Source organism: Amblyomma mixtum, chromosome 1, assembly GCF_055824585.1.
Source record: "Amblyomma mixtum isolate Tamu chromosome 1, ASM5582458v1, whole genome shotgun sequence".
NCBI classification, from domain to species: Eukaryota; Metazoa; Arthropoda; class Arachnida; order Ixodida; family Ixodidae; genus Amblyomma; species Amblyomma mixtum.
This window is the reverse complement of record NC_143012.1, coordinates 65,841,712-65,858,613: the sequence shown is the minus strand read 5'-3', so window position 1 is coordinate 65,858,613 and position 16,902 is coordinate 65,841,712. Positions and strand designations below refer to the sequence as shown.

At 53.1% G+C, this 16,902-nt stretch overlaps 1 protein-coding gene across 1 annotated transcript in view; it reads left to right on the top strand.

Moving 5' to 3' along the window:
• Positions 1-602: 602 nt before the first annotated feature.
• Positions 603-16,902, top strand: part of LOC149366561 (uncharacterized) — a 33,407-nt gene continuing 17,107 nt past the window's right edge. Inside the window, exon 1 of the mRNA XM_089562775.1 lies at positions 603-710. Within this exon, the coding sequence (XP_089418901.1) occupies positions 631-710 (80 nt within the window). The 5' untranslated portion in view covers positions 603-630. The remainder of the gene's footprint in view (positions 711-16,902) is intronic.

Here is a 16,902-nt window from a genome sequence, read left to right as displayed (position 1 = left end):
GAATTCGTCTTCTTCCTCCCACGTCTGGCATGCGGCGGAGGCCACCTTCAGACAACGCCACTGACGCTACGCCAGCGATCACCGGCGCCCAGAGGCTTATAGAGACGTGGGAGATTCATTTGCCCTGCAGTGGGCGTAGTCAGGCTTATGATGTTGATGAACTCGTACATAGCACTTAGGCCATGAGGAGCGCACTAATAGTACGCAGCGCGGCTTCCTGTGTCAGTTTGGGAAAACGAAACTATTTTTCTTGCAGCGACCAACAAAATTTTCAGGGGAGTTCAACGCAGTAAGGATTGCAACTTAATGCACGAGAGTATCGCAGCTAATAGTCAGAGGCCAGTGTTGTTTGCTTTAAATCTAATATTGGAGGATCGTGCGGCAATTATTACAGCGTTGCTTATGGCACCATAACGTGAATATGCCAGATCAAGTAGGAAGGTGTAGCAGCCTGAACGGCTCAGTACAGAAATTTGTGCATATATAGGGTGCACTTTTTGCGCGAGAGCTTCTTACTGTGTGCTTATTGTTGGTGCATCAATTTTCGCACTGCAGGAAGACGCTTACAACGAGGACGAGATGGGAATTCCTAAATGCGAATTTGTGGGTATTTCATCTGAAAGATTAACAATGCCGCCCGAGCCCCCCGCTACCACCTCCAGCACAAATAAGCCCCAGTACAGGCAGGTTATCTGCGTTGTCGATGCCATGTAAGTAAACGACCCTGATTCATCGGCCTTTTTCCTGTTTTGCTGCGCGAATTGTCGCTAGTGTTTTATTTAGTCTGCGGCGTATAACTGCACTCTATTTCTGCTTCGAGGCCATGACATCAGAGGCGGGCTTGCATCAGTGTTAAGTTTTTACTTCTTGGAGTGATGCCTCTAAGCGGCCAGGGGCATTATGGGGCGCAGTTTCCGTTTGTAAGTTGTTCTACACTCTGCCAATTAGCCTGAAGAATGAAGGCAAGGGAGGTTAGCTTGAAATATTAGTGACACAATACTAGAGTGGTTACACTAATCTCAATATAAGAAACGCACCGCGCGATTCTGGGCGGATTCCGGGATGAATGATACGAGTGACCACTTATCATACATCAAATGATCATACGATGTAGAAACGCTCTTGTGCAAGACGTGCGATGGTAGGCCAACCTAAACCACCTAGTGCGCTTCGGGCGATACCAAGGGAGTGGCCAGATATGAGGAGAGCAGGTGTTGTGGAGAGGCAGACCTCACCAGTATATTGAGGGAAGTGCACGGGATTTAAAGTCAGGCCACGAGAAAATCCTTGGTAGAGGAATCCTGATTATTTTTTTTTGACCGTCTCGGATTATTTTGTGGGCCCTGACATGCCGCAGAAGACTCGAGTCTTTGCATGCCGCGTGGATTTGGTCTCTGTCTTAACGGGATTGCCAACTAACCAGAGGGGTGCACCGGGCTCGCGGAAGCGTTTAAATTCTGTTCAGGCGCAGCCTCCGATCGGCGCTAAGTAGTCGTTAAGGTGAAAACAATCCGAAAGCAGCACAGGAGAAAGCTACCCTGGGAACCTTGCGCAAAATGAACTCGAGGCACACCTGAGGCAGTTTACAGAGTAACGTATTTCGTTCAACTTGATGCCAATGAGTGCATTCGCCTTCAGGACACTGAACTTGTTCGGGCACTTTTGTGGATTGGGACCAGTGGGTGGTATTTGCACACACACTTGGTTTATTGATGTTCAACGTCCCGAAGCAACTCGGGCTATGAGGGACGCCGTAGTCGAGGGCTCCGGAAATTTCGTCCACCTGGGGTTCTTAACGTGCACTGACATCGCACAGTACACGGGCCTCAAGAATTTCGCCTCCATCGAAATTCAGCCGCCGCGGCCGGGATCGAAACCGTCTTTCGGGCCAGCAGCTGTGCGCAGCAACAACTGAGCCACCGCAGAGGGGTGGTATACAATGTGGACCACTTAATTGGCATAGGATCTTTGGAGTAGTTTCAAATGGTTCACAGCATTAGGATCATAATATTACTAGTCGAATAAAAGTGTAGCTTATCATAGGAATTCGCACCTACGACCTTTGGTTCCGCAAACCGTGATTTCTTGAAACTTCAAACGTCCATTATGGCCAAACTAATGGACGTAGGACATTCTAAGTGGTGTCAAGCGATTTGTCCTTTTACGATGTATACGTTGGCGTGAAAAAAGTAGATATCCGGATATAACGAAAAATGTTTACCCGATATAGTGAAGATGGCCAATGACGCAATATTCGCTCGATATTGCAAACGCCCGATACTCATATGGTGCCTCAGCGTTTTGCTCTTTCTGTATCTGAAACCAGCGCACAACGATTCGAAACTTTCAGGAAGTGTGACCTTTCAGCGACAGCTTTTAGGAGTGTGTCCGTCCATGTGCTTTGTCATTGGTGGCTATGTTGAAAAAGTCAAGAAACTTTATGCATGAAACTTCGGGACGTTAAACCACGCATTCAAAGCCCTCCCTGATGCAACTCCTGTATGAAACGTTCATTGAGAAGTTATTTGCACTGCCGGAAATCTCGGGCCAAAGAGTGTCATTTGTACATGGCATGAGTGCGGGAAAAATAAGGATTAATTTTAAGCCTAGTCGCCGCTGGTTCACCAGCAGGAAATATGTTTAGTTCGCTGCCGAACATGATGTGGATTATAGGATGCCCAGCCGTGAAATCACTCCTGCATGAGTGGACGCCGCGAAGCTGTTTGAGCCTGGTGCGATGGCACTGCCGTCTAAAGAGGAAGCAAAAGCAATTCAAGTGGTTCAACTTTGCTGAACCGAGTTTTAGCGTATCCAAAGCAGAGCGCACAGCTCCGGTTGATACACCCCATACCCCGACTTCACAACTGTAAACTGAATCACGTGACACCAAGAAATCACCACGTGCCTTCTTACCGCCCTCTACCGACCACTTAAAAGGTCAAAGATCAAGTGGAGCAGCACCAAGGTGGACCACACATGATAAGGCAGATGTGCGACCACTACTTATCTCAAGGTCGTTTCAAGGTCATTCGGAGCCTCACGGCGACATGTGTGCCGTTTGTCAAACTTCAAAGTCACAGTTAAAGGCCACAAGTGGTTCACTAAGTAGAACACACACTGTTATTTGTTCTTACCAACACTCTTATCTAAAGGTCGTTTCACGGTCACTCGGAGGCTCACGACGAAATGCTTCGCAGCTATAGTAGTGTGGCTTTCGCTACAAAAAATCCTGCAGTTGCCATCAATCTCTCGATTGGGAATTCCGATAACCCGCCTGAACTAGTAACATTCTAATCAAGTAACATTGGGAAGGGGCTTTGATGAGCACCCTAAACAAAGATAGTCCAGTGCGTGTCCCCTTGTGCACGGCGTTATATATATTGTCACGTAGTGGTGACTGCAGTCAGACGAACAGGAAAACAACGAGGATGTCTTCGAAACGGATCTCTTTATTTGGGCTGACTTGCGCCCGCAAAGAACTGAAGGTAGGTAGGAAAGACTTTTATTGCTCTAGAAAGGTGCAAGTAGCAGATGAGAAAGAAGAGGTCCATCTTCCTTCTTCTCACAGGGTCGGTGCCCCTATTCCAGGGCTCCGCTGAGCTTCGCTGCTCGTTGGGCGTGCTGGATCAGACCTTGTTGGCAACCCAGATCGCCGCTGGAGAGCCGGCTCTCCCACTGTTCTGCACTCGGGTCTTTGCGAAAGTTGTCGTTTTTACTGCATTCCCACGTGATGTGGTACAACGATGGTTTGCTACCACACCACGGGCAAGTGTCCCGATATTGCGTCGGGTAAATCTTGCTAAGGATATGCAGGTTTGGGAATGTTCCTGTCTGCAATCTTCGCCAATACACTGCCTCTAGTTGATTTAGATCAGGATGAGGCGGCGGATAGCGGATCCGTACCCCCTTATAGTAGTTGAGAATGTCTGAGAACGTAGGGCTGACTCGGTCGGGTAGATCGTCCGATTGGGAGGAAGCTCGGCTCGTATACCCTCGAGCTACCTCGTCGGCGCGTTCGTTCCCGGCTATGTCGGTGTGTCCTGGCACCCAGTAAATGCTATGTGTGACTTTTGGTGGGGTCGCGCTCTGGAGGAGCCGGAGCGCGGCGCGACCTATGCGGCCCTTCATGTAGTTACGGCACGCTTCTCTCGAATCTGTAAGGATGGTAAGGGACATGTTGCTTCGATAACCGGCTACCGCCGCTAATCACTCGGCCGCGGTGCAGCAACAAGCGTGCTCGGCGGTCGACGAACAGAATGCCCGCCACTGTCAGCCGTGCTCTCTTTGAAGTTGATAGCGAACATTCGAGATAAAGCTTGGAAAGCTGCTAGAATATTCTGGTGGAAACTTGAACCGGCTCCGCCTGCATGCGATGAATCGAGATAAATCTTTGCGCGTCCTGCGTCACAAACGAACCGATAAATCGACGTGACGGAATCCTTGGAGCATGTACAAATAAACAGAACAAACAAACACTACAAAGTTTCGCGGCATTACTCCCCTCTCAAAGAAGCATCGACTCGATGCTTTAGAGCATAATGCGGTTATAAACAATCAAAAACGGATTGTGCAAAAATAAACACCGAAAGTGGAAACACTGCGTCCTTTAGCGTGCATGATATTGCTTTAGGCGTACGGAATGGACTGCTTCTGGTCGTAACGCGGCGTCGCTGGGATGCACTCATTTGATCAGGGACGACTTCATAGTCCAATTCACCTAGCCGACGAAGAACCTTGTACGGGCAGAAAAAGCGGCGCAAAAGCTTTTCACTCCATCCTCGGCGGCGAATGGGCGTCCAAACCCAGACTCGGTCTACTGGCTTGTATTCCGCGTTGCGTCTTCGTGAGTTGTAGCGTCTGGCGTCGGTCCGCTGCTGGTCTTTGATCCTTAATCGGGCAAGTCTTCGGGCTTCTTCTGCGCGTTGAAGGTAGGCGGCGACGTCGACGTTATCTTCCTCGGTAACGTCCGGTAGCATGGCGTCCAGCATGGTCGTGGCCTCTCTGCCATGGACGAGCCTAAAAGGCGTCATCTGCGTGGTCTCCTGCACTGCGGTGTTGTAGGCGAAGACTACGTAAGGTAAGATGACGTCCCAGGTCTTATGTTCGGCATCGACATACATGGCGAGCATATCGGCGATGGTTTTGTTGAGGCGCTCGGTCAGTCCGTTGGTCTGCGGGTGGTATGCAGTTGTTCTCCGGTGGCTGGTTTGGCTGTAATGGAGGATGGCTTGCGTCAGTTCCGCCGTGAACGCTGTTCCTCTGTCAGTGATGAGCACATCGGGGGCGCCGTGTCGCAGAAGAATGTTCTCCACGAAAAATTTGGCGACTTCTGCTGCTGTTCCGTTCGGTAGGGCTTTTGCCTCGGCGTAGCGGGTCAGGTAGTCGGTCGCTATAATGATCCACTTATTTCCAGACGATTTCGGGAAAGGGCCAAGCAAGTCCATGCCGATCTGCTGAACGGGCCTTGAGGGGGGTTCAATGGGGTTCAGAAATCCTGCTGGTCGGGTTGGAGGGGTCTTTAGTCGCTGACATTCTCGGCAGGTTCTCACATAATGTGCGATATCTGCAGACAGTCGGGGCCAGTAATACTTGTCTTGAATGCGGCGGATGGTGCTAGAAAACCCGAGATGTCCAGCTGTCGGCTCGTCGTGTGAGGCCTGAAGAACTTCTCCACGCAGACTAACAGGCACAACAAGGAGGTAGACTGTTTCGTTCGCTGCGAAGTTCTTCACGAGGGCATAGTTCTGTAAACAGACCGAAGGCAATCCTCGCTTGAACGAGGCGGGGGGGGGGGGGGGGGGGGGGGTGAACAAATCTTGCCTTCCAAGTATTCGATGAGGCATTTTATGTCGGGGTCCGAGCGTTGCTGTTGTGCAAAAGAGCTGGAGCGGAGGGGTCCCAGGAAGGCGTCCTCATCGTCATCCCGCGGCGGTACATCTACAGGGGCTCGTGACAGGCAGTCGGCGTCAGAGTGCTTGCGTCCCGACTTGTAAATGACGGTTACATCAAATTCCTGGAGCCGCAGCCATCGAGCGAGGCGGCCGGAGGGGTCCTTCAAACTGGCGAGCGAGCACAGTGCGTGGTGATCGCTGACCACCTTGAACGGTCGTCGGTATAGGTAGCGGCGGAATTTCTAAGTAGCCCAGATGATGGCAAGGGACTCCTTCTCAGTTGTCCAATAATTAGCTTCGACTTTAGACAGGGAACGGCTAGCGTACGCGATGACCTTCTCCACTCCGTCAATTTTCCGAACGAGGACAGCGGCTAGGCCCCCACTACTTGCGTTGGTATGAATTTCAGTCTCGGCGTTTTCATCGAAGTGCGCGAGGATCGGTGGGGACTGTAAACGACGCTGAAGTTCCTTGAAGGCTTCCATTTGCGGCGCTTCCCATTTAAATGGCACGTTTGCCTTTGTAAGGTGTTTCAGTGAGTCGGAGCTGCGCGAAAAGTTCTTCACGAATCGTCGGGAGTACGCGCAGAGTCCGAGGAATCTGCGCACAGCTTTCTTATCGGCCGCTGGTGGAAACATTGCGATAGCAGCGGTTTTGTGCGGGTCTGGCCGTACTCCCTCCTTGCTAACCATGTGGCCTAAAAACAGCTGCTCATCATAGGCAAAGTGGCACTTCCCTGCTTTCAAAGCTAGGCCGGACGATTTGATTGCGTCTAGTACTCTTCGAAGCCTTTTTAGGTGTTTCTCAAAGTTCGAGGCGAAGACAACGACGTCATCTACATATACCAGGCAAATCTGCCACTTCAGGCCTGCCACCACTGTATCCATTACTGGCTAAAATGTGCCTGGTGCAGAACAGAGACCAAATGGCATCACCTTGAACTCGAAGAGGACATCTGGAGTGATGAATGCGGTCTTCTCGCGTTCTCTTTCATCGACCTCAATTTGCCAGTTGCCGCTCTTGAGGACCATCGATGAGAAACATCTGGCGTTGCAGAGTCGGTCCAGTGTGTCGTCGATGCAAAAGAGGCGGCAGACGTCCTTCTTTGTGATGTTGTTCAAGCGCCGGTAATCAACGCAGAGTCGAAGTGCTCCGTCTTTCTTTCTCACTAGAACAACAGGTGCCGCCCAGGGGCTCTTTGAAGGCTGAATAACGTAGTCGCGCAGAATTTCTTCCACTTGGTCCCGGATGGCTTGTCGTTCTCGCGGCGACACTCGGTAGTGGCTCTGGCGGAGAGGTTGGACGTGCTGGTCGGTTATAATGCGATGTTTGGCAATCGGAGTTTGTAGGACCTCCGGTGATGACGAGAAGCACTCGCTGTAGCTTCGAAGGAGATTGCGGATCTGGTCTTGACTGTTCCGGGGCAAGGCTGGGTTTATGTCGAAAGTGGGCGAATTCTCTTGGTAAGGCGAATCTTGTACGCATGGGTCGGAGAGCGCGAAAAAGTCTCGTATGTCGGATATTTCATCGAGGAATGCAATCGTCGTTTCTCTCTTAACGTGCCGGTATACTTCGCTGAAGTTAATCAGCAGTACTTTGGCTTGTTCTTTGCGGAAATGTTCGATGCATCGCGATGCTGATTCCTCGGTCGAGAAGCAACTGTATGTTCCCCTCGATGATATCTTCAGTGCTATTCGCTTCCGCAGCGCCTACGGTGATGACGATTGAGCGGGGTGTGACACTCACTTGTTCCTCCAGGACACTAAGCGCAACGTGATGTTCCGGGGTTCTCATCGATGTGATGGCCTCGTCCGTGGAAAGTGTGATGTGAGCATCAGGGTGATCGCATGATGCTCATTAAGGAAATCCGTGGCCAAGATCACTTCGCGGCAACATTGCGGTATCACTACGAAGGTCGCGGGATAGGTATGTCCCTTGAGAGACGCTCGCGCTGTACACCGTCCTGTTGGCGTATTGAGGTGGCCCCCTGCGGTGCGAATATGTGGGCCGTCCCATGCGGTTGTTACTTTTCTCAGCTGCGCACCGAATGGTCAGTTCATCACCGAATAATCGGCTCCTGTGTCGACTAGAGCGGTGACTTTCCGGCCGTCGATAACCACTGCTAAGCCGGATGTCCTGGCTCTGGCGCTGCGCGTCGTCTACGGCGTCGGGTCACGGCTTCGTCGGATATGTGAATTGTGGGTGGGGCGTGTCGTTGAAGCTTTTCCTGACGACGGCGTCGTTTTGAAGGTGGTTCGCGTCGTGGTCGAGGTTGTCATTGTATGCGGCGTCCGCTTAGTGGGTGCGACGTCTTCAAACGGCATGGTCGCTGGAGGATCTTCGTCGTTTCCTCGGCAAGCAACCAGACCACCACAGGTCGATTTTAGTTTCCCCTACGTGGGCTAAGGGACCTTCCTCGGACAGCCGCGGCGTAGCTGCGGCCCTGTGATGCAAAACTTACAGTGGACGGCGACGGCAAGCGGGAAAATTGGCTTGACGACGCGTACTTTCCTCTGTGCAGGTAGTTGTCGATTTTCCGTAGTCACTGGCCGGTGAATGGCCGTGGGGCGTCGATAGCGAAACCTCGCAGGCCGATGCGTCTGTACGGGCAGTGGCGAAGTATATGACCTTCTTCGCCGCATTGGAAGCACAACGGGCGGTTGTTGGCAGTTCTCCAGGCGTCGCACCTCCTGGGGCTTGGGCGTCGTTCGTAGGCTGGGCGTGTAGGGGCAGGGAGATGTCGTTCGGGAGCAGCTGGTTCACGTCGAAGAGGCGGACCTCGGCTCTCGAGTTGGGGCTGAGGACTGCGTAGTGCAGCGGCGTAGGTTAAGGCTGGAGCTTCAGCTGGAGGCGAAGATGGCGGGGTGCCAAGCGCATGGTGCACTTCGCGTACGATTTCCTCAAGGGTCGCTACTTGAGGCTGGTTGGAAGACGGTAGCAGGCGACGCAGCTCTTCCCGTACAATTTCTCGGATAACATCCTGCAGGTTGCTGCTGAAATCTGTGCCATCCGAGAGGGCAGTCGAGGTCACTTCGGGCTGTCTAGGAAAATGACGCGCTCGTGCTTCCAAGGTTCTCTCAATGGCGGCTGCTTCACTGGTGAATTCCGCGACCGTTTTCGGTGGGTTGCGGGTCGGACCGCAGAAAAGTGCCTCTTTAGCACCACGCATCAACATCTCCACCTTCAGCTCCTCCGCCATGTGAAGATCGACTCGTCGAAAAAGGCGCTTCATATCTTCTACGTATGCGGTCACTGACTCGTTCGGGTGTTGGATGCGTGACTATAGAAGCAGCTGAGCTCTTTCTTTCCTGATGATGCTCGTGAAGGCCTTCAGGAACTCCCGTTTGAATAATTCCCACGTCGCTAGAGAATCTTCGTTATTCTCGAACCAAATTCTCGCTGGTCCTTCGAAGGCTAAGAAAACAAGGCTCATTTTAGTCTGGTCGTCCCAGCTGTGTAACACGGCGACACGTTCAAACTGTTCAAGCCATTCCTCTGGATCCTCGCCCGGTGAAGCGTTGAACGCGGACGGCAGTCGGGGATGGTGTAAAATAATGGGGGCTGATGTCGTATCCATGGCTGAAGTCGAAATTGAGTGGTCCTTCTTGGCTCGCGTGCGGTCCGGTAGCAGTCCGAATTCAGGTGGACACCTCTGGAGACGAGGGCTGCTTCGCCCTTCCCCTTCGGTTAGGACGGGTTGTGCGGCTTTCGCGTGATCTTCTTCGAGACGGCTCAGGCTGCTCTGATGCGTGGTGCTAAAGAGGCACTTTTCGGCGGTCTGACCCGCAACCCACCGAAGACGGTCGCGGAATTCACCAGTGAAGCAGCCGTCATAGAGAGAAGCTTGGAAGCACGAGCGCGTCATTTTGCTCTACAGCCCAAGTGACCTCGAATGCCCTCTCGGATGGCACAGCATTCGGAGGCAACCTGCGGGATGTTATCCCAGAAATTGTACGGGAAGAGCTGCATCGCCTGCTACCATCTTCGAACCAGCCTCAAGTAGTGACCCTTGAGGAAATCGTACGCGAAGAAGTGCACCATGCGCTTGGCACCCCGTCATCTTCGCCTCCAGCTGAAGCTCCAGCCTTAACCTACGCCGCTGCACTACGCAGTCCTCAGCCCCAACCCGAGAAGCGAGGTCCGCCTCTTCGACGTGAACCAGCTGTTCCCGAACGCAATCCCCCTGCCCCCGCCCGCCCTGCCTACGAACGACGCCCAAGCCCCAGGAAGTGCGACGCCTGGAGGACTTCCAACAACCGCCCGTTGTGCTTCCGTTGCGGCGAAGCTGGTCATATACTTCGCCACTGCCCGTACAGACGCATCGGCCTGGGAGGTTTCGCCATCGACGCCCCATGGCCATTCCCCGGCCAGCGACCACGGGAAATCGAAGACTACCTGCACAGAGGGGAGTACGCGTCGTGAAGCAGTCTTTCCCGCTTGCCGTCGCCGTCCACTGTACGTTTTGCATCGCCGGGCCGCAGCTACACCGCGGCTGTCCGAGGAAGGGCCCCTAGCCCACGTAGGGGAAACTAAACAAAGCAACCTGCGGAGGACAGGTTGCTTGCCGAGGAACCGACGAAGATCCTACAGCGACCATGCCGTATGAAGACGGCGCACCCACTACGCGGACGCCCGATGCAACTACAACCTCGACCACGACGCGAACCGCCTTCAAAACGACGTCGCCGTCAGGAAAAGCTTCAACCATACGCCCCACCCACAATTCACATATCCGACAAAGCCGTGACCCGAGGCCGAAGACGACGCGCAACGCCAGAGCCAGGACATGCGACTTAGAAGTGGTTATCGACGGCCGGAAAGTCACCGCTCTAGTGGACACGGGAACCGATTATTCGGTGATGAATGGATCATTCGCTGCGCAGCTGAGGAAAGAACGACCTCTTGGGACGGCCGACAAATTCGCACCGCAGGACGCCACCTCATTACGTCATCAGGAGGATGCACAGCGCGAGTGACTCTCAATGGACATACCTATCTCGCGACCTTCGTAGTAATACGGCAATGTTCCTGCGAAGTGATCTTGGGCATGGATTTCCTTAGTGTGCATCAGGCGATCAGCGACCTGCGATCCAAGATGATCACACTTTCCACGGGCGAGGCCATCCCAACGATGAGAACTCCAGAACGTCATGTTGCGCTTAGTGTCCTGGAGGAATAAGTCAGTGTCCCACCCCACTCAAGCGTCATCATAACCGTAGGCACCACGGAAGCGAATAACACTGAAGCCGTTATCGAGGGGAGCATGCAGTTGCTTCTCGACCGAGGAATCGGCATTGCAAGGGGAATCGCACTTTTCCGCAGTGGACAAGCCTAAGTTAAGTACTGCTGAATAACTTCAGCGAAGAATACCGGCACGTTAACAGAGGAAATACGATTGCATTCCTCGACGTAATATCCGACGTACGGGACTTCTTCGCGCTCTCCGACCCATCCGCCTGACCAAGAGAACTCGCCGACTTTCGACATAAACGCAGCCTTGCCCCGGAACAGACAAGATCGGATCCGCAATCTCCTTTGAAGCTACAGCGAGTGCTTCTAGTCATCGCCGAAGGTCCGACAAACGCCGATTGCCAAGCATCGCATAATAACTGACCAGCACGTCCGACCTCTCCGCAAGAGCCCTTACCGAGTGTCGGCGCGAGAACAAGCCATCCGAGACCGAGTGGAAGAAATGCTGCGCGACGACGTTATTCAGCCTTCAAAGAGCCCCTGGGCGGCACCTCTTGTTGTAGTGAGAAAGAAAGACGGAGCACTTCGATTCTGCGTTGATTACCGGCGCTTGAACAACATCACAAAGGACGTCTGCCCCCTCCCTCGCATCGACGACACACTGGACCGGCTCTGCAACGCCAGATATTTCTCATCGATGGTCCTCAAGAGCGGCTACTGGCAAATTGAGGTCGATGAACGAGTTCGCGAGAAGACCGCATTCATCACTCAAGATGGCCTCTTCGAGTTCAAGGTGATGCAATTTGGCCTCTGTTCCACGCCAGCCAGATTACAGCGAGTAATGGACACAGTGCTGGCAGGCCTGAAGTGGCAGATTTGTCTGGTATATTCAGATGACGTCGTTGTCTTCGCCTCGAACTTTGAGGAACAGCTAAAAAGGCTTCGAACAGTACTAGACGCAATCAAGTTTTCCGGCCTGACTTTGAAAGCAGAGAAGTGCCACTTTTCCTATGCATAGCTGCTGTTTCTAGGCCACATCGTTAGCAAGGAGGGAGTACGGCCAGACCCGCAGAAAACAGCTGCTATCGCAATGTTTCCGTCACCGGCCGATAAGAAAGCTTTGCGCAGATTCCGCCGACGATTTGTGAAGAACTTTTTGCGCACCGCAGAGCCACTGACCACCCTGACAAAGGCAGACGTGCCATTTAAATAGGAAGCGCCGCAAGGCAGCCTTCAAGGAACTTCAGCGTCGTTTACAGTCCCCACCGATCCTCGCGCACTTCGATGAAAACGCCGAGACTGAAATTCATACCGACGCAAGTAGTGTGGGCCTGGGCGCTGTCCTCGTTCAGAAAATTGACGGAGTGGAGAAGGTCATCGCGTACTCTAGCCGTTCCGTGTCCAAAGCCGAAGCTAATTAATTATTCGACAACTGAGGAGTGCCTTGCCATCATCTGGGCTAATTCGAAATTCCGCCCCTACCTGTACGGACGACCGTTCAAGGTTGTCAGCGATCACCACGCACTATGCTGGCTCGCCAGTTTGAAGGACCCCTCCGGCCGCCTCGCTCGGTGGAGCCTGCGGCTCCAGGAGTTTGATGTAACCGTCGTTTAGAGGTCCGGACGCAAGCACACTGACGCAGACTACCTGTCACGAGCACCTGTAGATGCACCGCCGCCGGATGACGATGAGGACGCATTCCTGGGACCCATCATCTCCAGCTCTCTTGCACAACAGCAACGCTCAGACCCCGACATAAAATGCCTCATCGAATACTTGGAAGGCAAGGTTTGTTCATCTCGCGCCTCGTTCAAGCGAGCATTGTCTTCGTTCTGTTTTCAGAACGATGTCCTCGTGAACAAGAACTTTGCAGCGAACAAGACAGCCTACCTCCTTGTTGTACCTGTAAGTCTGCGCGAAGAAGTTCTTCAGGCCTCATACGACGAGCCGACAGCTGGACATCTCGGGTTTTCTTGCACCCTCCGCCGGATTCAAGACAAGTATTACATGTCCCCGACTGTCTGCCAATGTCGCACATTATGTGAAAACCTGCCGAGATTATCAGCGACGAAAGACCCCTCCAACCCGACCAGCAGGATTTCTGAACCACATTGAACCCCCCTCAAGGCCCTTTCAGCAGATCGGCATGGACTTGCTTGGCCCTTTCCCGAAATCAACATTTGGAAATAAGTGGATCATTTGTGAGGGGAAAGTCCCCCAAGCAGGTTCGAGCGTCCTCCGAGGTGGGGCCCCGGAGGATCCAGAAAATCGTTCCAGACCGAGCACGTCTGTAGATATAACAAAAATGGTTTTACTTAAAACAGGAGAGCAGTCACTGATGGGTAGGCAACTGTGCGGCCGAGGGTCGAGGAGTGGCTCCGGTGTGAGAATCCGCTGCCCGTCGCCAGAAAGGCGCCGGGGCCAAGTACCTCCGCAGGGCTGTTCTCCCTTCTGCCGGAAGTCGGGCGTGGAGCATCAGCACCAGTGGCCCTGACGATGCACCAGAGAGGAGACGGCCGCCCAGGTCTGGACACCCGGGCACGGCCAGGAAGGCACCTTCTCACGGCAGCAGGTCCCAGCCACGGGACGGCGGGCACGAACCGACAGCAAGGCCGGCAGGGTCTCCGGGCAGGCAGCACCTGCCTGTGCCCGGCACGGCACCCGCTCTTTGAGGCAGCGAGATGCAGGCGGGAGACAGAAGACAGCAGGCTCCTGGTTGCGCGGGACTGGGCGAGGATGGCTTCCCCAGGCCTGGTCACCCGGGTTCAAGAAGCCGTTCAGCCGTGACATCGCCTGCTCCGTTGCCCGAGCTCGTCTCCTCGCGCCGCTTGCGCCACGCCCCGCGTCTCTCTTCTTTTTCTTCTACTTCCTTCTCTCGCCTGAGCGAGCGTCAGGCCGCCGCTAGTGCTGAAGGGCGCTAGAGAGCATCACAAATATGGCCCCCCTTTGAGAAGTTTTTTTTTTTCAAAAAAAAAAAAATTTGCACAGAGCACTGTTCGGCGCACTGCACCACAGCACACTGAACACTCACACTCGCACCACCGTTCACTGGCTGTCGACAGTGTTTCACACACACAAAACACACTACAAAACATAACTGCACTGACACCACCAAAGGAAGTTCACACACAAAGATTGGTTACCGGACCAGTCAAAAGAACGTTACGGCGGCAGAGGTCTCACAGGGTCACCACCGGCTTAAATAATCGGCACCAACCACTGGCTGTTGTCAGTCTGTCTCACGCGCACATGGGAAGAAAAAATGCACCGATACACAAATTCTAATTTGACAATTCTATATAGACAGTAAGGTTATACACAGAGCACACCGCCTATAGACACAAAGGACAGGAAAATTACCGCAAAAAAAAAACACAAAATGCTGTTCACATGACACGATATCTCCCGAAACGACCAAAAACACAACAGAAACAAAAAAAAGTGTGCCATTAAGGTGACATCTGAGAAGACTATCGGACACTCAACTCTACATCAGGTGATTCCATCCCACAGTAGCCTAAAAACGCACCTATGAAATGTGTGGTAAAAACCACCAATGGGCACTCGAAAGATCCAACAGAACAACAAGCTGGTTTTCATAACAACACATGGCGGAAAAATAAGGCACAACGGCTTCTGCACAGATATCTCTTCTATATTGTTGTGAACCGAGGGCTTGATACTTTTTGCCGTGTTTTTCCATTTCAATCCCTGAACCCTCGCGAGATTCAGAACAATGTCCCTGGTCTATCGTCTTTTCAACGGATGAACCGAATTCACAGAAGAGATGATTCGCTCCAGCCTTTTCGTGAGCTTGAATAAAACCATTCTGTTGGGCAAGAATATTCATGACAACTGGTTGCGGCAGCATATCAGTGTCTTCCTCTACTTTTACAATGAAGCACTGCTAGTTCCAGCCTGATATTTTGGACTCTTTCAACCATTTCCTCACAGCAAGGACTGGCGCCGTTGCATCCCGTGATTGGCAAGAAATCGCCACAGTACCACGCTCGATTTTCTCGCAAATTTCGCCCTCTAAACAAGAATAGATGCCTACTCTGCCTGTTTGAGCCAATCCATGTTTACTAGCAGAGTCCTATACGATGCTGAATTCTGGCTCCATGTGCTCTGAATCGGCATGTCTTTTTGATGCGGCCGATGCAACCAAATGCATGAACTTATGTACTACTTCATCTTCGAAAGAACCCCAATTCGAAGAAAGCATCCGGTGCTCTTTGAGTGGGTCGCTACTTGCAAACACCTTCAATGAGCTGCCATCACATATGGCACGGCCAGTTACCTCCCCATACTCACACTGAAATAAACCAAACGCCTGAAGCCCATCTGTCCGAGCACAAATGAAATCAGCGGGGCAGGAATCACACACATTGCCTCCACGGTCATCTGCTTGCATGACACTTCCAACTCTGCTGAGCATCTCGAAGCCACTTTGTTAGCAAGTTCTAACCTGATGGAGTTCACATTTGTGGTCGTCTACACCCGTTTGATTCTAGACACCGTGCCCAAGAATTTCTCTCCTAGCACTCGAAAAACCAACATTCTCCTCTATGAACGCTGTGCACTGTCCTGTCAGAATAACCTCTACTTTTTCTAGAGGCAGACTGATTCTTTTGCTCTTCATATATCGCTGTAAGGGCACGCTCCTCGCCACTGTCGGCCTGCGTTGAGCGACGTTTTAATTCAAGACAGCCTTCTAGGCAAGATGCTGCTACTTCGGTACTAGGCTCCACACTGACCATACTTGTGAGGTCCTCGACAGCGCTACAATAAGAGATGCCCGACTCACGTTCCGTTGGCAATAGGACTTTTGTGTCATGTGAGAGCTCAACACTGTCTACGTACGAGCCTATGAGCCTTCTTTGCATCTAAGCAAGCCACATGCAACTCGAGCACACGATGCTCTTCCTCAAGACCCGATAATTCTTCCTTAAGATGGGATATCTCTGCCATACGGCATGCTATCTCCGCTCGCCTTTGAGCTGCACGGTCCTCACGCGCCCACCGCAGTGCGTCACTGACATACGCCCGTAGCGCGGCTCCCTGAAGTCATATGCGCTCTCCTGCAACAACCAGCTCGAGCGCACTCATCTTGTCTCACAAACTCCGTTAACTGGCAAACGCTGCTCGGCCTGGTCCGGTCGTGGACGCCAAATTTGTGAGGGGAAAGTCCCCCAAGCAGGTTCGAGCGTCCTCCGAGGTGGGGCCCCGGAGGATCCAGAAAATCGTCCCAGACCGAGCACGTCTGTAGATATAACAAAAATGGTTTTGCTTAAAACAGGAGAGCAGTCACTGATGGGTAGGGAACTGTGCGGCCGAGGGTCGAGGAGTGGCTCCGGTGTGAGAATCCGCTGCCCGTCGCCAGAAAGGCGCCGGGGCCAAGTACCTCCGCAGGGCTGCTCTCCCTGCTGCCGGATGTCGGGTGCGGAGCAACAGCACCAGTGGCCCTGACGACGCACCAGAGAGGAGACGGCCGCCCAGGTCTGGACACCCGGGCACGGCCAGGAAGGCACCTTCTCACTGCAGCAGGTCCCAGCCACGGAACGGCGGGCACGAACCGACAGCAAGGCCGGCAGGATCTCCGGGCAGGCAGCACCTGCCTGTGACCGGCACGGCGCCCGCTCTCCGAGGAAGTGAGAGGCAGGCGGGAGACAGGAGACAGCAGGCTCCTGGTTGCGCTGAACTGGGCGAGGATGGCTTCCCCAGGCCTGGTCACCCGGGTTCCAGAAGCCGTTCAGCCGTGACCTCGCCTGCTCCGTTGCCCGAGCTCGTCTCCTCCCGCCGCTTGCGCCACGCCCCGCGT